At 37.3% G+C, this 23,186-nt stretch overlaps 1 protein-coding gene across 7 annotated transcripts; it reads right to left on the reverse strand.

Moving 5' to 3' along the window:
- Nucleotides 1-1,553: 1,553 nt before the first annotated feature.
- blk (BLK proto-oncogene, Src family tyrosine kinase) lies at nucleotides 1,554-22,172 on the reverse strand. Of its 7 annotated transcripts, none has more exons than XM_035943001.2 (18): nucleotides 21,828-22,172; nucleotides 21,269-21,305; nucleotides 21,148-21,185; nucleotides 20,427-20,610; nucleotides 18,701-18,847; nucleotides 16,543-16,674; nucleotides 15,226-15,331; nucleotides 15,107-15,137; nucleotides 12,070-12,163; nucleotides 11,895-11,993; nucleotides 11,090-11,193; nucleotides 10,854-11,003; nucleotides 7,756-7,908; nucleotides 7,509-7,688; nucleotides 5,110-5,186; nucleotides 3,351-3,501; nucleotides 2,428-2,559; nucleotides 1,554-2,349 (listed from the first exon to the last, which is right to left on the reverse strand). In XM_035943001.2, exons 7-18 carry the CDS (start codon nucleotides 15,310-15,312, stop codon nucleotides 2,147-2,149), a joined length of 1,461 nt encoding a protein of 486 aa, XP_035798894.1. In that variant the 5' UTR covers nucleotides 15,313-15,331; nucleotides 16,543-16,674; nucleotides 18,701-18,847; nucleotides 20,427-20,610; nucleotides 21,148-21,185; nucleotides 21,269-21,305; nucleotides 21,828-22,172; the 3' UTR covers nucleotides 1,554-2,146. The 7 variants fall into 7 exon arrangements, with proteins under 7 accessions (XP_035798894.1, XP_035798895.1, XP_035798897.1 ...); XM_035943002.2 differs by having other exon boundaries at nucleotides 18,701-18,842; nucleotides 21,112-21,185; XM_035943004.2 differs by having other exon boundaries at nucleotides 16,543-16,602; nucleotides 21,112-21,185.
- Between the last annotated feature and the right edge of the window lie 1,014 nt (nucleotides 22,173-23,186).

The raw sequence follows: 23,186 nt of genomic DNA on the forward strand, positions 1-23,186 counted from the left end.
GCTTCTGCTTTCTGTGCTCATTAAACTATATTTTAATCCAGCTGTTAGCATCTGTTAGCTTCTGATAGCATGTTTCCATCTGTTAGCTTGTGTTAGCTTCTGTTAGCTTGTGTTAGCTTTTGTTAGCTCCTTTTAGCATCTGTCAGCTTCTGTTAGCTTGTGTTTGCAACTGTTAGCTCCTGTTAGCATCTGTCAGCTTGTGTTAGCTTGTGTTAGCTTGTGTTAGCATCTGTCAGCTTGTGTTAGCATCTGTCAGCTTCTGTTAGCTTGTGTTAGCTTCTGTTAGCTTGTGTTAGCATCTGTCAGCTTCTGTTAGCATCTGTCAGCTTCTGTTAGCTTCTGTTAGCATCTGTCAGCTTCTGTTAGCATCTGTCAGCTTCTGTTAGCTTCTGTTACATTTGTTAGCTTCTGTTAGCATCTGTTAGCTTCTGTTAGCTTCTGCTTTCTGTGCTCATTAAACTATATTTTAATCCAGCTGTTAGCATCTGTTAGCTTCTGATAGCATGTTTCCATCTGTTAGCATCTGTTAGCTTCTGCTTTCTGTGCTCATTATACTATATTTTAATCCAGCTGTTAGAATGTTAGCTTCTGATAGCATCTGTTAGCTTCTCTCCTGCTCTCTGAGCGCATTAAACTCATTTGCTGAAAATTCTTGTCCACCTGAACTCCAGTAAATCTGCTCTCATGTCCAGATGTTTCTGTTGTCAGGCAGCAGAACGAGGATGAAACACACCACATGCTAACATGCTAACCAGAAGTAGCTTCATTTAAACACTGATTTTTCACCTCAACAGTTAAAAACATTCACACTGATTTACTGGAAAATGATCCTCAGAGAGAAAGAAGATAGAAAGTCAGACAGAGAGGGTCTTCTTCCTGAAGGGGGGGGCTAAAGCTACAGAAACAGTTAAAATAAAACCAGGATTATGGAGTCGGGAATGAATCATGTCTGAGACTAGAAGAGGAACAACATGGAAGCTTTAAGCAGCAGGAATTTAGAGTTTGTTTATCAGCAGGTTCCTGGCAGTAACTCCTTCCGTTCCTTCGGTTCCTCAGGCTCTTTATCTCTGATCTCTGTTCAGGAAATAGCAGCAGCTTTAACTCTTCTCTGTCCAGTTCTTCCTCTGATAGTTCAGATAAACTCTCCTTCAGACGGCTGTTAGAGCTTCCTGTTTGTTTTCACAGTTTAAATCAGGTCTAATAATAATCCTGAAACACTAAATCTAGTTTATTATTATTTAGTCTCTGAATGTTCCAGAATTAAATCCATCAGATGTTTTTACTCAGATCTGGAGTCTAATCATTCTGCTGCTGGACTCAGATTTAATCCGTGTTTAAAATAAAACTAAAGACCTTTATTTTCTCCACTGATTTTTAATAAATTAGACATGAACAGATTTTATTTAACATATTTATCTTCAACAATCTGAACCTTTATTTCACTACTTTACTGTTAACTGTAATTATTTATTCTCTTTATAAATGTAAAAGTCTAAACATTAAATGTTCTTAACGTCTGATTTATTATTTATATTTAAAGAAAGAACCAAAGCTGTAAATAATAACGTGAATATTTTATTTATAAAAACATAAATGCAGAAATATTTTCTCTTAAAGCTTCTTTTACAGATCAGCTGATTGACGAAACAGAAAAAGTGCAAAAAACTGCTTTCAGTCTCAGGCTGCTCATCTCGGTCCAACAGAACCCGTTTAAACAGAACCGGAGCTCCCTTTAAACGTTCTGTTGGTTCTAACGGTCCTCATTGTCTGGTTCCATCAGGAACAGCTCCAGTTTAGAAGAACCTGTTATGGTTCTGTTTCCTGGTTCTGTTCAGGATTTGTGTCCATGTTCTGTGTTTAAGTTCTTTTCAGGTTCTACTGTCAGGGCTGCATGGCCCTGGTGGCGATGAAGAAGTCGTTCAGAAGGTTCTGCAGGAACTCAAAGGTGGGCCGGTCTTCGGGTTCTGTGTTCAGGTTCTGTGATCGAATTCTGTGATCAGGTTTGCTGTTTAGGTACTGTCCTTGTGTTCTGTTTGGGTTGTGTGATCAGGTTCTGTCTTTAGGTTCTGTAATCAGGTTCTGGGTTTAGGTTCTGTTTCCTGGTTTTATTCAAGTTCTGTCCTTGGGTTCTGTTGAGGTTCTGCTATCAGGGCTGCATCTCGTACTGGCCCTCAGTGGCGATGAAGAAGTCGTTGAGGAGGTTCTGCAGGAACTCGAAGGTGGGCCGGTCTTCGGGTTTCTGCCTCCAGCACATCATCATGACGTCGTAGAGCTCCTGAGGACAGCCGTCGGGACACGGCATCCGGTAGAACCGGTCCAGACAGCGGATCACGTCCGGGTTGGTCATACCTGTGAGGAACATGAGACATGGGTTTAGTGGTTTTGAAGGAACGTTCTCCTGCTCGGTCCGACACCCGGAGGTTCTACCTGGATACGGGATCCGTCCGTACGTCACCATCTCTGTCAGCAGGATCCCGAAGGACCAGACGTCTGATTTGATGCTGAAGGTTCCGAAGTTGATGGCCTCCGGGGCGGTCCACTTGATGGGGAACTTCGCTCCTGGAACCACAGAACCAGAGAGAACCCAGTAAAACCTAAATGTTAGTAAAACACTGGATTTAAATCAGATAAAATCATCAGTTTACAGAAATCTGCAGTTATTTTCTTGACAGTTTTCAGCAGTTTTTTTAATAAATGTATTTTCTGACAGATTTTCATCAGTTATTCAGTTTTTTTCTGATGCCGTTTTAACAGAACAAACGTCCAGCTGCTTCTTTATTCTGGCAGGATTCTACATTTTAATTCTGCATGAATAAAACAGCTCTAATAAACGTTTCTCCATTTTTACTGCAGTTTACCAGATTGACGGCAGCCATACCGCCGGTTACCATAGCAACAGAACACGTAATACTGATCAAACCTCATATTGGATCCTTTGGACCCAAAAACAAACATCGTTCCTTTATGACCGAAAACATTAAAATAATGATAAGTTTAGTTCTTAGCAGCAGAATTCTTCTATATTATAGATATAGATATACAAATATATCTATATATTTATATAATAGAATTTATAATATTTAAATGGCTCAAAGGTGAAATGTCCACAGCAGATTATAAGAATAATGAATAGTATAAACTGAATAATAAATAATGTAATAATGATGACATAAATTGAATAATAAATAATATAAACTGAATAATAATAATAATAATAATAATAACAAATAATAATAATAATAATAATAATAATAATAATAATAATAATAATAATAATAATAATAATAATAATAATAATAATAATAATAATAATAATAATAATAATAATAACAATAATACTAATCAGGGACCTTCCTGAGCCGTGTACTCGGACTCGATGATCCTGGCGAGGCCAAAGTCAGCGACCTTACAGCTCAGCGTGTCGCTGACCAGGATGTTTGCTGCTCTCAGGTCTCTGTGGATGTAGTTCTTCTTCTCAATGTAGGCCATTCCCTCTGCCACCTGGAGGATTAATCACTGTTCATTAATTAATCACTATTCATTAATTAATCATTCATCTGTTCATCTGTGGTTCAGCTTCACTGCATCAGTTCTCCTCAGTGTCACATAAGGACATTTATCATCCAATAATCCATGGATTAAATCCTAAAACATCAGTAGTGTATGAATGTTCTTGTTCTGAGACCAAATCTATAAAAACTAGGAGAAAACAATGTTTTAAAATATTTTAAGTCCCAAATAAGTCTGGAGTTCCCCTAAAATTCTGTTTTTCTCTTGTCCTCCCCCCTGATGACCAAACTGGATCTCTGATAAAACAGTTAGAATCTCATTTAAATCTACTTTTCTGTTTTTATTTTTTCATTGATGTCTCTGTAACTGTGGGAACATTTTTTAATCAACATAATATTTTAAATAATTATTATTATTCATGGAACATTTCCCACAACATGTTAGCAGAACCTGCTGATGACATTTCTGTAGTTTTGTGTCTCATTTTTGTCGTTTCCATCATCCAACAGTTTTCCTACAGAATGTGTAGAGCAAAGCTGTGTCCTCTCTTCTATTGTCCATCTTTCTTGATTGAACGTCTCCCTCCAGCTCATATTATCAGGATCAGACTAATTCTTTGGACTGTTTTCCATCAGTCAGTTTGTCCTCTTGGTCAGCAGTAACAGCAGCTAAATATCTAGCTTCTACTGCTGAGGAAAAGGTTAGAAAACAACACAGAAACAACCGACTTCAGCCTGTCAGATAAACAGCAGCATGGTTCTGGTTCTGGGTCTAGTTATCATAGAGTTCTTCTGGTCCTGGTCCTGGTCCTGGTCCTAGTCCTGATTCTAGTTATCATATAGTTCTTCTAAAGTGAGAGGCAGCAGCGTGAGTTGATGAAACTGTGGATGGAAAAAGTGCAGCTTCCTGTCCGGATGTTAATAATGGAGGCAGAAAAAACTGTAAAGTCTGAACTCCACCACAAACCACCGAGACCAGCTTCCTGTCACACACAGTACCAGCAGTACTGCAGTACATATATCACTGTACTGCAGTACATATATCACTGCAGTACAGTGATATATGTACTGCAGTACTGTGATAGTTGTACTGCAGTACGACTATCACTATACTGCAGTATGACTAGCAGATATTGTAGTACAGCTCTGAATTACTGTAGTACGAATATGAGTTACTGCAGTACAGCTGTGTATAAATACTCTGAGTGTTTCTAACAGGAGGTAAAATCTGAGGACTAAATATTTTTTTTATGTTTTAAAAAACAAAGTGAAAGTAAAAGAATCTCAAAGGAGGAAAAATTTAACTTTATCAGTGAATGAAAACATCAGAGTAGATCCACTTTATACTGACTTTATATTTATTTATCTTTATATCGTTATTTATCAGCACATTCATTTTACCGACAGTTAGTTCTATTTATATACAGACTGTATACATCTGAACTACATACAGTAAATATTACTAATACATCCTTTATATTCACATATATCTATTCTGTTATTTCTGCTGACTCTGTAGTGTGTCTTTGATGTTAAACTCTATTTCTAGTGCCTGTAAAGCGTTAATAAAGTTTATTTTAATGAAGAGGTGAGTCTGTACCTGAGCCGACATGTCGATCAGCTTGTTCAGCTTCAGCTTCTTTCCTTCGTCTGTTTTTAAGAAGTCCAGCAGACACCCTGAGGTCAGAAAACAGCAGCTCGATCAGGACACCTTATAATAAATAATATTCACTGATCAGGACATTAATCACCTTATAATAAATAAAGTTCAGCTACACTAATATGACGTCTGTAAATATTAAAGACATGAATAACAGGAAGTGACATCAGAGGTTTTAGTTTTTATATTTCTGCCTGCTGCTGCTGCTGTGAACCCAGACTTGTTGAATATTCTCTGTTTTATAGAAATGATGAATGTGCAGCGTTTCTAATCCTCAGTTTAACCACCTGTAGCTGTTATCAACCACACTGTGGAGGTTCTGGGTCAACATCTGAGACATTTTAAAGTTAAAACAGACTTTTAGCAGAACTGGATCTTTTTAGCTCCAGGAGGACGTTCTGGTGAAGTTTCATGATATTTACTCTACCATCTAAAAGTCTAGAGTCACTTAGAAACATCCTTATTGTTGAAATAAAATCAGTTTATTCCATGAAATGAATGATAAATCCAGTTTAGACATTGTTAATGTGGTAAATGACTGTTGTAGCTGGAAACAGCTGATTTTTAATGGAATATCTCCATAGGGGTACAGAGGAACATTTCCAGCAACCATCACTCCTGTGTTCTAATGCTACATTGTGTTAGCTAATGGTGTTGAAAGACTCATTGATGATTAGAAAACCCTTGTACAGTTATGTTAGCACATGAATAAAAGTGTGAAACTGTCTGGATGACCCCAGACTTTAGAACAGTGGTGTATTTTATTTAAACACTGGAGGAACTCGGTTTCCATTAGCTTCATTCAATCTGCTAAATATGCAAATGATCCAACAAATGCAGCCTGACGACGCCGAGGAACGAAAATATAATTCTGACGTAAACGTTTGGAGAACTCCAGTTCAACCACACAGATGGGAAATTAAATTAATGAGTCATTTTTATTTAAAAACTGAGATAAATACCCACTTTAGAAGTGATTAAAAACACAGATGATGAAAGTTTCCAACTGATTTTCCATCTGATCAGTTTTTCTGATGACGTGATTCTGCTCTGACTCAGCGGACGCAGACTTCAGGTAAAAGCTGCTTTAAAACACCTTTACCCTCCGTTAGCTCCGGACATGGAGGCTACACGCTGCTAAATCCTCAAAACAACAAACTCCCAGCAGCAACCTAAAAGTTTTGTTTGTTTGTTTGTTTTTACGACTTTTGTTGGCTCTGTTAAATTAAAAATAAATAACTAAATAATAATAATAATAATAATAACAAAATTATTTTGCAGATATTTGAAGTTATTTGATCGAAACATGATATAGATCAGGGATTGAAAGTTCTTCTGCTTCCAGATTTTCTCTTTTTTGTGAAATTACAGATAATAACCAATGAAATAACAGGAAAACGTGTTAATTTACACATTGACTGTAAAAAACAAGTACAGGACAAACTGTAGATGACAGATTTTTACTAACACTAATTTATTCTTCATTCCAGCGTTTGTAATTCAGAGGATTTCTGTTTCTATTGCTGCAAATCAGAATGTTTTTCTTATTCCGACACAGATGTTCCCTTAAAACTGACATTTTTTTTTGTTTTCTCAACTGATGTCATTAAGGAAGAACCTGTGATGAGAACGTTGGTCGATTATCTCCCTCCTGAATTTCTGAATTTGTACCTTTGCAGCTTTGTGTCTTTGAGTCTGGTATCTTTTAGTCTCTTACCGTTGACCATGAACCTGGTGACGATAATGATGTTCGTCAGTTCAATCCTGTCTTTGAATTTTTGTATCTCTTTCTCTTTGTATCTTTGAGTCTTTGTATCTTTGAGTCTCTGCATCTCTTACCGTTGACCATGAACTCGGTGACGATGAAGATGTTTGTCAGTTTTGCTCCTTTTGTCTCTCTGCATTTTGTGTCTTTGTATCTTTGAGTCTTTGTTTCTTTGAGTCTTTGAGTCTTTGTATCTTTGCGTCTCTGCATCTCTTACCGTTGACCATAAACTCGGCGACGATGAGGATGTTTTTCAGTTTAATCCCCTCTGTCTCTCTGTATTTTGTGTCTTTGTATCTTTGAGTCTTTGTATCATTGAGTCTTTTTTTCTTTGAGTATTTGTATCTCTGCGTCTCTGCATCTCTTACCGTTGACCATAAACTCGGTGACGATGAGGATGTTTTTCAGTTTAATCCCCTCTGTCTCTCTGTATTTTGTGTCTTTGTATCTTTGTGTCTCTGCATCTCTTACCGTTGACCATGAACTCAGTGACGATGAGGATGTTTTTCAGTTTAATCCCCTCTGTCTCTCTGTATTTTGTGTCTTTGTATCTTTGTGTCTCTGCATCTCTTACCGTTGACCATGAACTCGGTGACGATGAGGATGGGTTCCTTGGTGACGACGGCATGCAGCCGTACGAGGCGCTGGTGTTGCAGCTGCTTCATCAGGTTGGCCTCCTGCAGGAAGGCCTCGGGCTCCATGGTTCCCTCCTTCAGGGTTTTTATGGCCACTTTCTGGTTGTTCTTGTAGTAACCTGCGGTGGAGAACCGGACCTGAAGCTCTGCTATCTGGATGTGTAGAACGTCTCTGGTAGAACTTACCCATCCAGACCTCTCCGAACTGACCGGCTCCCAGCTTCTTCACCATCTTCAGCGTCTCTCTGGGAATCTCCCACTCGTCATGAGCCCACGGCTGCTGAGGAGCTCTGGGTTTACAGGGAGCGTAGAGCCGCTGGCACAGACCGTCTGCGGTTCCTGGAGAACACGAAGAACACAGAACCTTACCGTCGGAGAACACAGAACCTTACCGTCGGACAACACAGAACCTTACCGTCAGAGAACACAGAACCTTATCGTCGGAGAACACAGAATCTTACTGTCTAAGAACCCCGAACATTATGGTCACAGAACACAGAACCTTACCGTCGGAGAACACAGAACCTTACTGTCAGAGAATCCAGAACCTTACTGTCTAAGAACCCCGAACATTACGGTCACAGAACACAGAACCTTACTGTCAGAGAACCCAGAACCTTACTGTCTAAGAACACAGAACCTTACCGTCAGAGGACACAGAACATTACTGTCAGAGAACACAGAACTTTACTGTCAGAGAACCCAGAACATTACTGTCAGAGAACACAGAACCTTACTGTCAGAGAACCCAGAACCTTACTGTTAGAGAACACAGAACCTTACTGTCTGAGAACCCAGAACCTTACTGTTAGAGAACACATAACCTTACTGTCTGAGAACCCAGAACCTTACCATCAGAGAACACAGAACCTTACCGTCAGAAAACCCAGAACCTTACTGTCGGAGAACCCAGAAGCTCACTGTTAGAGAACACAGAACCTTAGCATCAAAGAATCCAGAACCTTACCATCAAAAAACCTACAACTTTACTGTCAGAGAACCCAGAACTTTACTGTCTGAGAAGCCAGAACCTCACTGTCGCAGACCACACTGAGAGATAGAAGAACCTTGAGAACTTCAGGGAGTTCTTTACCCTTTACTGCAGAGAAACTCATTGTTACTATTGTTGTTGTATTTTTTTAAACTCACAAACATGAAACAAATCTGAGATAATATTACAGATGTTCCTAAACAAAAAGGAGAAACTTTCAGAACATTGAGGCAAACATGGAACTCGCAATTGAGAAGCATTTGCTCAGAGTTCTTTGAGGTCCATTCTTCTCTAAACTAAAGATCTTCTGGGATGGAGTTGGAACATCTTGAAGAGACTCCAGTCCAGCTGCTTTAATTGAAGCTCTGAGGAACAAACTTCATTATTTCCAGCTGCAGTTGAGATAAACTTGGTGACGGAAACAGAGAAGGTCTTGTTTCCTTAAATAATCTTGAAAGCTTCTCTGTTGGTGTCTCTGAGTTGATGTCACTCTGAAGATCTGGTCTCTGATCTTTCAGGTTTCTCATCACACGAGTGGAAACCAAACAGGAAACAGTCAGTAGTTCAGCCTGATTCACAGCAGAGAGACGATCTGAGTCCAACCGGTTCTAACTACTGATCAGGAGGACTTTTAGTCCAGACGAGGTGTGAAAACAAAGTCTGGCTTTTCATTAAAACATGAAAATTAAAGAGTTTAGAGAAGTGGAGCGTTAGAAAAAGGTTCTCTAGAACTTCATGGTCGACTTTTAATGTGAAACCGACGGATCCTCAGATTAAAGTCCAGCAACCCTAACCCTAAAAAAATATTCAGTTTTTCTCTGGTTTGCATCACTCTAGCTACAGCCAGAAGACATCTGAGTTCTCTCTCCTTCTTCATGATGTTCTGGTTCCTCGGAGCTGCAGGACTTTAGATTGAAATTGAGACAGAAGTTAAAAATGCTGCTCTGGGTCTTACATTTTGTGTCATCTTTGTCAATTTTTGTCTCATTTTTCTTTTTTTGTGTCTTTTTTTGTCATTTTCCATCCATCTTTGGAACCATTTTGTCTCTTTGTGGTGTTTTTCTGTAGTTTTTTTCCAATTAAGCAATGAAAACAAGCAAAGAAATGTCATTTAAAACTAATTTTGAGGTGTTTTAGACAATCTATTGGTCATTTTGGATGATTTTGGAGATCTTTGGACTAAACCAGACAGTTGAGGAAACTCCGATCCACATTTTGAACATTTCATCACGTTTTAGACCAAACAGCTGATTGGTTCATCCAGAAGATGATCAATGATTTCAGCTTTTGACTAAACCTTCTTCAAACCAAAGTCAATATAAAAAGTTCCAGTTTAAACCCAAACAGGAGGTTCTGGATGAATCCTGAACTTCTGTCAAAACGGTTTCATGTGACGTTCAGTTGGAGTTTTTTGTGCTTCAACAGAAATAAGACAGAAATCATTTCGTTTTATAGACTTACTAATCCACATAATGATCAACAGTGAAAAGTTAGTTTCAGTTTTAGTGCCTAAACCTCCACCTGAACCTCCACCTGACCCTCCACCTAAACCTCCATCTGAACCTCCACATGGACCTCCATCTGAACCTCCACCTGAACCTCCACCTGACCCTCCACCTAAACCTCCATCTGAACCTCCACGTGGACCTCCATCTGAACCTCCACCTGAACCTCCATCTGAACCTCCACCTAAACCTCCATCTGAACCTCCACATGGACCTCCATCTGAACCTCCACATGGACCTCCACCTGAACCTCCACCTGAACCTCCACCTGAACCTCCATCTGAACCTCCACCTGAACCTCCATCTGAACCTCCACATGGACCTCCACCTGAACCTCCATCTGAACCTCCACATGGACCTCCACCTGAACCTCCACCTGAACCTCCACATGGACCTCCACCTGAACCTCCATCTGAACCTCCACATGGACCTCCACCTGAACCTCCACCTGAACCTCCATCTGAACCTCCACATGGACCTCCACCTGAACCTCCACCTGAACCTCCACCTGAACCTCCATCTGAACCTCCATATGGACCTCCACCTGAACCTCCACCTAAACCTCCACTTGAACCTCCATCTGAACCTCCACATGGACCTCCATCTGAACCTCCATCTGAACCTCCATCTGAACCTCCACATGGACCTCCATCTGAACCTCCACCTGAACCTCCACATGGACCTCCACATGGACCTCCATCTGAACCTCCATCTGAACCTCCACATGGACCTGCCTGTTAAATGATGCAGCTCTAAAATAAAATAAATATAATAAATAAAGAACTCACGGCTGTAGTATCTGACCAGCTCCTGCAGGGTGCTGAAGGTGTTGGAAGGTGAGATGTAGTAACCTCCTTTATCCAGACAGCGGATCTTGTAGTGTTTCACCACATCTCCTTCATCATCTCCGGTGTCTCTGATGGACAGCGAGAAGGAACCTGAGCAGATAAATCAGATTAGAGACTGTTTAGAAGCAGAATCTCGGAGGTTCTGATTGGTTCTACAGTCAGCTGATCATCTTCACCTTTACAGGTTTCACTCTCTCGGATGAGAAAAGCTCCGGGTTTGTTTCCAGGAACCATCAGCAACCGCTCGGTTTCTCTCCTGCTCAGATCTTTGAAGAACCACCTGCAGGAGACACTGGATTAAACATCTCAGTACCTGGTGGACAGGTGAGTTAACTCTATTAAAAACTTCAGCAGGTAACTTGTGGACAGGTGAGTTAACTTTATTAACCCTCGTGTCATCCTGCGGGTCAAATTAACCCGATTTAAAGTTTGAAAATGTGGGAAAAATATATTTTCACAGTGAAACTTCTGATGTCCACATTTTCAACATTTTTGTGAAATTTTTGAACATTTTTTGGTGGAAATAAAGAAATGTTAAAAATGTTTCTTAAGAACATTCACATAAAAATCTACCAAAATCCAGCGAATTTCACTGGATTTTGGTTGATTTTTATGTGAATGTTCTTAAAGAAAATAATAGAAGTTTTACTGATATAAATGGAATCACTTTAGATATTTTTAGGATTTTTTTGGAAGATTTTTACTCATTTTTTAAAAATATTTACAAGAATTTTCTTGCCAAATTTTTTTTATTTTTTTTTTTTATAAATAAAACTTTTAAGGGAAACTTTTAAGGAATTATTGAAATTTTCTGAAGGTTTTGCAAATTTTCAGAAATTTGGGGAATTTTTTTGCTGAATTTTTGGATTTTTTTTCAGACAAGGAAACAATATTTTTTGGTGCCTATAAATGAAGACAGCAGGAGGGTTAAACATCTCAGCAGGTAACCTGTGGACAGGTGAGGTAATGGTGTGTTCTTACTTCTCCACCTCCAGAGTATCTGCTCGGGCCACATAGTTGGACGGAATGAATCCTTCCTGTCCGCTGACCAGGGATTTAGCCAACCACCACTCTCCATTCCTACGCGGCACAAACACGGTTTTTATTTCTTGAATGATTTGTTTTCCTGCTGAAAATGCTGCAGACCTAAACTCACTCCTGCAGGACTTTGAGTCGGTCTCCTTTCCTGAACGGCAGGTCGGAGTCGTTGGTCGCCTTGAAGTCGTGTTGAGCCACGAACACGACGTCTTCTGGACCAGAAACAGAAGAAATTAGAACCAGCAGACGTCCTCATGGACAAACTACTTCCTATAAACTACAGCATCAGAGTGTTCTAATACTGATTAACCCTCCTGTTGTCCTCATTTACTGACACCAAAAAATATTATTTTCTTGTCTGAAAAAAAATTCAAAAATTCTGCAGAAAAATCCCCAAATTTCTGAAAATTTGCAAAACCTTCAGGAAGAAAATTCCAATAATTCCTTAAAAGTTTCCCTTAAAAGTTTTATTTTAAAAAAAAATCCCCCAAATTTGGCAAGAAAATTCTTGAATATATTTTTAAAAATGAGTAAAAATCTTCAAAAAAAATCCTAAAAATATCTAAAGTGATTCCATATATATCAGTAAAACTTCTAATATTTTCTTTAAGAACATTCACATAAAAATCAACCAAAATCCAGTGAAATTCGCTGGATTTTGATTGATTTTTATGTGAATGTTCTTAAGAAACATTTTTAACGTTTCTTTTTTTCCACCAAAAAATGTTCAAAAATTTCACAAAAATGTTGAAAATGTGGACATCAGAAGTTTCACTGTGAAAATAGATTTTTTCCCACAGTTTCAAACTTTAAAATGTGTTAATTTGACCCGCAGGACGACACGAGGGTTAAAGAACTATTACTATGCTCCATAACCTCATCCTCCTAACTCAGGTGAACTAAAAGACTGAATGTACCTGAAGTTTTCCAACCTGCTGCCTTCATTTAAATGTTTGAGTGTTTTATGTCGGGACTTTGAGAGTCTAATAATAAAAGGGATTCCTTAAATATCAGGTCTATAACCAACCAGTTCAGTCAGAGCTGTTCAAAGGTTTTCTAGTTTACTGAACTTTGTCTGAGCAGCTCCTGCAAACACACATCCAGGACTTATTAAATGTAGTTCAGATGTTTTCCTGTAGGACTCACTGTTTTTAATCGATTTTTAATGTATAATCTGATCAGACGGAGTTCATCAGAGGTATTATTCAGACTACAGGAGAGTTAATGTTCAAATACAAATAGTTAAATGAGTAGTTTCCATGTCGTTATTTCAGTTGATAGTTTTGGATGATGATGTTAGTGTAGCTGAGGTCTAGCTAGCAACGGGCACCATGACAAAGACTTCTGTAGCTGTTAAGGACCTCCATGTTAATGTTAATGACCTGATATTAAAATAAGAAACATTCTGAGCATTATCTGATGTCGTACTGTTTAACCCTGGTGTCGTCCTGCAGGTCAAATTGACTCGGTTCAAAGTTTGAAAATGTGGGGGAAAAAAGTATACATATATATATATATATATATATATATATATATATATATATATATATATATATATTTTCACAGTGAAACTTCTGATGTCCACATTTTCAATATTTTTTAGGAAAAAAAGAAATGTTAAAAAAATGTTTCGAACATTCACAAAAAAATCAACCAAAATCCAGCAAATTTCACTGGATTTTGGTTGATTTTTATGTGAATGTTCTTAAAGAAAATATTAGAAGTTTTACTGATATATATGGATTCACTTTAGATATTTTTAGGATTTTTTTGGAAGATTTTTACTCATTTTTTGAAAATATTTACAAGAATTTTCTTGCCAAATTTGTGGGATTTTTAAAATAAAACGTTTAAGGGAAACTTTTAAGGAATTATTGGAGTTTTCTTCTTGAAGGTTTTCAAATTTTCAGAAATTTGGGGACTTTTTTTGGCTGAATTTTTGGATTTTTTTCAGACAAGAAAACAATATTTTTTGGTGCCCCTAAATGAAGACAACAGGAGGGTTAATAGAAATGCAAGTTGTGTCTGTGTAGATTCTCAGTCATCCAGGTGATCATAGGAGCTTAAGTCGAATCCAACTGGATTTCTCTGGTAGGTTCTTGAAGTTCCACCTCACAGAGAGGTGAAAGGAGAGGTGACATCAAAATTTAATTGATATTTTGTCATTTTAAGACATTTGTTGAAAAATTTGGCGCAAATTCTGAGTCACTTTGGACAAATTCCAAGTAATCTTCAGCATGTTTATTTGACTAAGTAGTTTTGGATGATTATAGATCAGCTTGGAATTTATTCATTTTGTCATTTTGGACAAATTCTGTGTCAATATTTACTTATGGCCACAGGGTTTTATTACTTTGGACACATTTTCAGTGATACTTGGGACGATTTTGTCATTTTTGGACATTTTTAGAGTAATTTTGGACAATATTCAACTGATTTTGGACGTGTTTATGATGATTTGAGAGATTTATAAGCTATTTTGGACTATTTTTCTGCTGGAGTTCTCTAGTAGGTTCGGGTTTAGGGTCAGTAGAAACCAGCTGGACTTCTCTGGTAGGTTCTTGAAGACGTTTCACCTCTCTGAGAGGATTTCTATTGAAGCTCCTACCAAGTTGTCTTAGAAAATTACACAGTTCAACACTAAGTTGAACTATTCCTGCCTTAAAAAAGAGAAGTTCTTTCAATGGGATGTGTGGTTGAAGCAACTTTTATCATTATCGTTGCACAAAATTAAAAATGATCTTAATAAGACACTTGAAGGTTGTTGGTTTTACTGGTCAGTTTACGTCTCAGGGAGGATTTAGTTTGTTCCACTTGAAATGTCTTGTTGTTGGTTAATCTTAAAAGTTATAATAAACAGTTCGAGTGACAGAAGCTGATGAAATCAACTTCATACTTTACGTCTAAACAACTAAAACTTCCTCGTATTTTCAGGTTATAGATAATTTTACGTGGAACTTTCTTGTTCATTATTTCTGCCGTTCTAAGGAAGCAGTTTTCTGTGTTTAGCTGTCGCTGATATTAAAATGACTTTCTTGTGTTATCTTATCCCCATGAGAGAGCAGAGGAAACTCAGCTCAGATTTAATCGCTAAATGCTGCAGTTTACAGCACAAACAGGCCGGTTACTTCACAGCACAGAGTTTTACTGATTACCATGATCTGTGTAGGTGTTTCCACTTCGAGCCTGAAAAACATCAGAAACAGTTCAATAAAAATGTTAAAATAAGACAGAACTCATCCCAGATCACAGTTAGTTTATATAATCTACTTACTATGTGGTTTGAAGCCTCAGAGTTGGATTTTACTTTGTAGAAAGTTCCACCGTTGATCTGTTTCTGTCCACTGCATGTGCAGCCCATTCTGCACCGCTCTAACCTCCTGTAATGTTTAAAATAATAATATAGTAAGTCAAAGCCCACGCATCCCTTCAACAATATTTAATATATTCTTCATTTAATTTCTTTATCTGTTTGGACATATTAATGAACGTACAGTCTCATAAGTTTACACAGGGTGGCAGTAAATAAGCTGGATTTAGCGCAGACGTTCTCCTCAATATTTAGAATCTTTGTCCCCCAATAAAGCATGAACGAATCAGGAAAAACATCATAATGTTTACACACAGACAACAGCTTTACTGCAGCAAGACAAACACAACAAAAAAAAACACACTGGACACTTAAAATGTTAATTCCAAGACTTTGCAGCTTTTGTAAAATGTATGTAAAGATGGAAAACAAGACACATCACACAACATAACCACATAAAGACAAAGTAACTGAAATGTCACACAAAACCACCAAAATGTGACACAAAACGACCAAAATACAACACAAAACAACTAACAAAAGCAGTAAAACTATCAAAATGTCACACAGAACTGCCAATATGTGACAAAAAAGACCTAAATGTGACACAAAACCACCAAAATGTGACATAAAACCACCAAAATGTGATGCAAAACCACCAAAATGTAATGCAAAACAACAACAAAAAGTGGGAAAACTATCAAAATGTGACACAAAACGACCAAAATACGACACAAAACAACTAACAAAAGCAGTAAAACTATCAAAATGTCACACAGAACTGCGAATATGTAACAAAAAAGACCTAAATGTGACACAAAACCACCAAAATGTGACATAAAACCACCAAAATGTGATGCAAAACCACCAAAATGTAATGCAAAACAACAACAAAAAGTGGGAAAACTATCAAAATGTGACACAAAACGACCAAAATACGACACAAAACAACTACAAAAAGCAGTAAAACTATCAAAATATCACACAGAACTGCCAAAATGTGACAAAAAGCAACCAAAATGTGACGCAAAATCACCACAATGTGACACAAAACGACCAAAATACAACACAAAACAACTAAAAAAGCAGTAAAACCATCAAAATGAGACACAAAACAAGCAAAATGTGACTAAAATGTTTCTTAAGACTGACAGAGGTGGATCTTTCTCTGACTAGAGCTAAAGTCTAGCAGTTTGGGACCTTTAACAGATCAGGAGGACCTTCTAGATGTAACTCCAGTCAGTTCTAAAGCCCTCGCTGCATCAGTCTGAGATTCATCACCTGAAGAAGCACAAGAGTTTCAGGCTCCGGTCCTGCAGACTTCGGACTTCATCCCCGGAGCTGAAACGGGAATAAAAACCAACGATGTTCGGGGCGTCTTCAGTCTTCTGTCTCAGTGAGCAGACAAAGCGACTGATGTGAGGAAGTGGAAAACCTGTTTACAGCCTCAGACAGCAGCGTTTGCAGCAACACTTTATGATTCTGTTACAAATAAAGCTCTAAAAATAACTAATGAGAGCCTGAAGCACAGATCTACTGTCAGCTCTTCATGTAGTCGGTAATGAACTCTGGTTCTTCATTTCGTCTGAGTGTTTCAGAGGAACGTAGACTTAAAGTTCAGTTTTAAAAGTTTACGGTGAATCAGAGCCGTGATCTTTATTCTGTCTCTCAGCTTTAATGTTTGTGTCACACAGACACGCTGCCTGTAGAACATATTTAAGGTGAGAAAACTGAAGTCTTTAATTAAAATCACTGAACATTAACTGTTAAAACAACTTTCTAACATCCAGCGCCATGTGGCGCTAAAACTAGAGCTGGGAGTCACCGTGAGCAGAAACTAACTTTATACAATTTTTACTTTCATCCTTTGTTTCATCACACAAACACAGAATTATATTTGAAATTATAAATTCAATTTTAATGATAAATATATATATATATATATATGATATTTTAAAACAACTATTCAACATCTTTTTTAAATATCAAAGAATATAAAACCTATAAAATATCGTGAAAAATCTAAAAGTGTTTCTTTAAAAATCTGAATTTAAAAATATATTTAAAAAACTAAAAAAATATTTTTAAATGTTTTAAAATATTGAACCTGTGTTTTTCAAGTAGTGGTTTAATCTTCAATATTAAAAAATATTTTCAATATTTTTGATTTGTAACTTCTAATTTGTATTTTGATGTGTCGTATTTCAAACAAATTTGGAGTCACAGTGAGCAGAAACTAACTTCAAACAACTTATATTTTTATCGTTTGTTTCATCACACATACACAGAATCTTATTTTAAAAAATAAAGGAATTAAATATATATGATATTTTAAAATAATTATTCAACATATTTTTTTTAAATTTTAAAAATACAAAACCTAAAAAATATTGTGAAAAATGTAAAAGTGTTTCTTTAAAATTCTAAATTATATAAAATATATTTAAAAAACTAAAAAATATATTTTAAAATATTTTAAAATATTAAATCTGTGGTTTTCAAGTAGTGGTTGATTTGTAACTTGTAATTTATATTTTGTTGTGTCGTATTTCATCAACTTTTATCCACTTTGTCCGAGCTACAGCTGGGAGTCACCGTGAGCAGAAACTAACCTTAAGACAACTTATATTTTCATTGTTTGGTTCATCACGGAATTAAATATATATATATATATATATATATATATATATATATATATATATATATATATATATATATATATATATATATATATATATATATATATATATATATATATATATATGATGTTTAAAATAAACAGATTTTTTTAAATATCAAAGAATAAAAAACCTAAAAAAAAAAAGTATTGAGAAAAATCTAAAAGTGTTTCTTGAAAAATCTGAATTTAAAAAATATATTTAACAAACTAAAAAAAATTTTTTTAAATATTAAACTTGTGGTTTTCAAGTAGTGGTTTAATCTTCAGTTTGTAAAACATTTTTGATTTGTACCTTCTAATTTACATTTTAATGTGTCGTGTTTTGAAAACTTTTATCCACTTTGTCAAACAAATTAAAAAGCTGCCAGATAAATGCAGTGAAGCAGAATATTTCCTCTGAGCTGCAGTTTACTGGAAGGAGAACGTAGAACAACATGGAAATATTTAAATAACGTGTGTAGTATTTAAATATAGACGGATGTAAGTCAGGTGTAGAGAAGTGAAGAAATAAACTCCAGTGCTGCTGTTTAATAATGAGATTTAGTGAACGCTTAAAAAGGTGTTTTCTTCTCATATTTGCATTATTATATTTAAAAGCATGAAAAGTTAAATTCTGTTTCTTCCAGTTGAAGCTGCTTCATCAGCAGAAATAAAAGACTTTCTGCACATTATAATAATCAGGATTTTCCAGTTCTAACATTAAAGTGATCAGCTGTAGGTGTGAATGTGTCCCTTTCTGCTCTGATCAACTCGTCTTACCGCTGTGATGTCTGTCAGCTTCAGATCAACTCCTCCATCCTGTCCTCTCAACGTCTCACATCTGAAATGTCTTCAAGCTGCAGCTCTGGAAAGTTTGATCTCTGAGGGACGGGAGACCACGGCGCCCCCTGATGGCTGCTCTCTGTACTGGAAACACACCACTTAGTTTACCCTCTGCAGCAGAAACACACCAGTTACTCCCAGTTACTGAGTAAAAACACTCCATTACAGTCTGGAAACTGCTTCAGCTGCAGAATGAAGTAAAACTACTGGATGTTTAATTCATAAATCAGGTCAGTTTATTGATTTTTTAAAAGCTTTTTGACATATTTGAGTGTGTGTGAGTTGAAAAATAAAGAAATCTAAAAAAATGTATATATAACAAAAATATTTTTTAAATGTTAAAAATTAAATAAAAACATATAAAGTCTAATTAAAAATATTTTAAAAACTCAAAAAATATCAGAAAATATTTAATAAATATTAAAACAACTAGCAAGCAATTTAAAAAAATACATAACAGAAATATTTTTAAATGTTAAAAATCAAATAAAGACATACAAAGTATGAAACATTTAGGGTATTAAAATATTTTAAAAACTCAAAAAATAACAGAAAATATTTAATAAATATCAAAACAACAAACAAGCAACTTAAAAAAATCTAACAAATGTCCAGTAATATCAAAAATATCAAAAAACATGGAAATACTCAAGTAAAATACAAGTAACTGACTTAATAACAATAATTAACAATAATAATAATAATAATAATAATAATACTTTTTATTTGCGATGTATTTTTCATTTCAGTGAAATCATTACATTAAAGATATAAAAGAATAAAAACCAAACAAACAGGTAAAATGAAAATAAAACTTAAATGTACTTAGTAACTGTGTTCCACTAGTTAGCATCAGTTAAACTAGTTAAATAATTAAACCAGTAATTAACCCAGCTCAGCTTTAGTCTGAAGACTCACAAAGTTTAGTTACTGTCTTTTAATCCTCCTGCTGTCTTCATTTACAGGCACCAAAAAATATGAAAAAAAATCCCAAAATTCAGCAAAAAAATTCCCCAAATTTCTGAAAATTTGCAAAACCTTCAAAACAAAATTCCAATAATTCCTTAAAAGTTTCCCTTAAAAGTTTTTTTTTAAAAATCCCCCAAATTTGGCAAGAAAATTCTTGGAAATATTTTCAAGAAATGAGTAAAAATCTTCCCCAAAAAATCCTAAAAATATCTAAAGTGATTCCATATATATCAGGAAAATTTCTGATATTTTCTTTAAGAACGTTCACATAAAAATCAGCCAAAATCCAGTGAAATTTGCTGGATTTGGCTGATTTTTATGTGAATGTTCTTAAGAAACATTTCTTTTTTTCCACCAAAAAATGTTCAAAGATTTCCCAAAAACGTTGAAAATGTGGACATCAGAAGTTTCACTGTGGAAATATATATTTTTTTCCACATTTTCACACTTTAAAATGGATCAATTTGACCCGCAGGACGACACGAGGGTTAAACACCACCTGTCAGCTCCAACACCAGATCTCTGTTCATATCTAAAACTTATCCTCCTGTTCGCTGACAGTTTATCCCTTTACCTGTTGGATTATTTTACAGCTGTAATCTGGTTTTATTTGTCTGATTCTGTGCAGTACTGGGTGTGTTGCCGTGCAGCGGCTGGGCGGTGTGAGGTTGTGTGTAGTTGTGTGTTCTCATACAGTGTAGTTTCCATGACACAGTTCCTCTGGTGGTCGGCAGCAAACCGCCATTTATCGCTGCAGCATCGACCAGCTCAGCCAACCATCACGCAGGATCCACCAGCAGAACTTCACCCTCCGTCCAGCAGAGGGACCCAGACACCGGAACACAGAACCTCTGGAACTGAGGAACCCTCAGGAGAACCTGTAGGACGTGGAGGCTTCAGATGAGATGTTTTCCTCAGTATTCAGAACATTTGTCCCAAATAAAAACATGAAAGAATCAGAAAAACACGATAATGTTTACACACAGACAACGGCTTTCCTGCAGCATGACAAACACACACTTTACTGGCACAAAACAACACAAAATGACTGAAATGTCACACAAAACAACACACCGTGGACATTTACAATGTTCATTTCAAGACTTTACAGCTTTTGTAAGACGCGTCACACAGCATAAACACAGAAAATGACTGATGAAAGATAAAGTGTGGAGATAAAATGTGATGCAAAACAAACACAAAACGCAGTGAAACTATCAAAATGTCACACGGAACTGCCAAAATGTGACACAAAACAACCAAAATGTGCCACAAAACAACCAAAATGTGACGCAAAACAACCAAAATGTGCCGCAAAACAACCAAAATGTGCCGCAAAACAACCAAAATGTGCCGCAAAACAACCAGAGGGAACCAACACGATGTTTAATCCACAGGTTCGAAGAAGATCTGACCTCTGACCTCCAGGACCTCTGGGTTCTGGTCCCTTCATCTATCAGAGAACAACAACACAGATAAGTAGCTCCTTCCTTCTCACACAGATACACAACAAACACACAACTACATGTTCCTCACCTCGGGTAGAGCACAACATGAAGGGTAAATATGGAACCTGAGAGAACAGGAGAACCACAGAACAGGAGAACCAGAAAACAGATAAACCTGAGAACAGAAGAACCAGAGAACAGGAGAACCAGAAAACAGGAGAACCAGAGAACAGGAGAACCAGAAGACAGGAGAACCAGAGAACAGGAGAACTAGAGAACAGGAGAACCAGAAAACAGGAGAACCAGAGAACAGGAGAACCAGAAAACAGGAGAACCAGAGAACAGGAGAACAGATAAACTAGTGACAACAGGAACATAAATCTGGCTGCACCACAACTGGGTGTTTCCTGTGGGACCATTTATCCAGCGCACACAGCAGAGTGGTTCTGTACACAACAATACACAACTAGACCACCTGTACTACACACACACACACACACACACACACACACACACACACACACACACACACACACACACACACACACACACACACACAAAGAAGAACACAGACACAAAATACAACTGCAGGTGCTCAGTGTTATTGAGTGTATTACTGTGTCTGGTTGTGTTACTGTGTGTATTACCCCGTGCTGTTGTGTGTCTTTGGTGGGCTTCCAGCTGCTTGTTTCCTCCTGGACCCAGCGGATGCTGCAGCTCTGTGGTCTCCAGACGCTGCTTCCTGCTGCAGAAGGTCCATAAGTGGCCCCTCAGGATCCAGAACAACAGAGACAAAGAAAGACCCCCATCAGCTGAGAACACTGGAACCCTAAACCATGTTCCCCTGCTGCAGGACCACAACCTGTACACAACCTGATACACAACCTGATACACAACCTGTACACAGCCTGATACACAACCTGTACACAACCTGTACACAACCTGATACACAACCTGATACACAGCCTGATACACAACCTGATACACAACCTGTACACAGCCTGATACACAACCTGTACACAACCTGATACACAACCTGATACACAACCTGATACACAACCTGTACACAACCTGATACACAACCTGTACACAACCTGATACACAACCTGATACACAACCTGTACACAGCCTGATACACAACCTGTACACAACCTGTACACAACCTGATACACAACCTGTACACAGCCTGATACACAACCTGTACACAACCTGATACACAACCTGTACACAGCCTGATACACAACCTGTACACAACCTGATACACAACCTGATACACAACCTGATACACAACCTGTACACAACCTGATACACAACCTGTACACAACCTGATACACAACCTGATACACAACCTGTACACAGCCTGATACACAACCTGTACACAACCTGTACACAACCTGATACACAACCTGATACACAGCCTGATACACAACCTGATACACAACCTGTACACAGCCTGATACACAACCTGTACACAACCTGATACACAACCTGTACACAGCCTGATACACAACCTGTACACAACCTGATACACAACCTGATACACAACCTGATACACAACCTGTACACAACCTGATACACAACCTGATACACAACCTGTACACAGCCTGATACACAACCTGTACACAACCTGTACACAACCTGATACACAACCTGATACACAGCCTGATACACAACCTGATACACAACCTGTACACAACCTGTACACAGCCTGATACACAACCTGTACACAACCTGATACACAACCTGATACACAACCTGTACACAACCTGATACACAACCTGATACACAACCTGGACACAACCTGATACACAACCTGATACACAACCTGATACACAACCTGTACACAGCCTGATACACAACCTGTACACAACCTGATACACAACCTGTACACAGCCTGATACACAACCTGTACACAACCTGATACACAACCTGATACACAACCTGTACACAACCTGATACACAACCTGATACACAACCTGGACACAACCTGATACACAACCTGATAC

Source organism: Amphiprion ocellaris, chromosome 12 (assembly GCF_022539595.1).
Source record: "Amphiprion ocellaris isolate individual 3 ecotype Okinawa chromosome 12, ASM2253959v1, whole genome shotgun sequence".
NCBI lineage: Eukaryota > Metazoa > Chordata > Actinopteri > Pomacentridae > Amphiprion > Amphiprion ocellaris.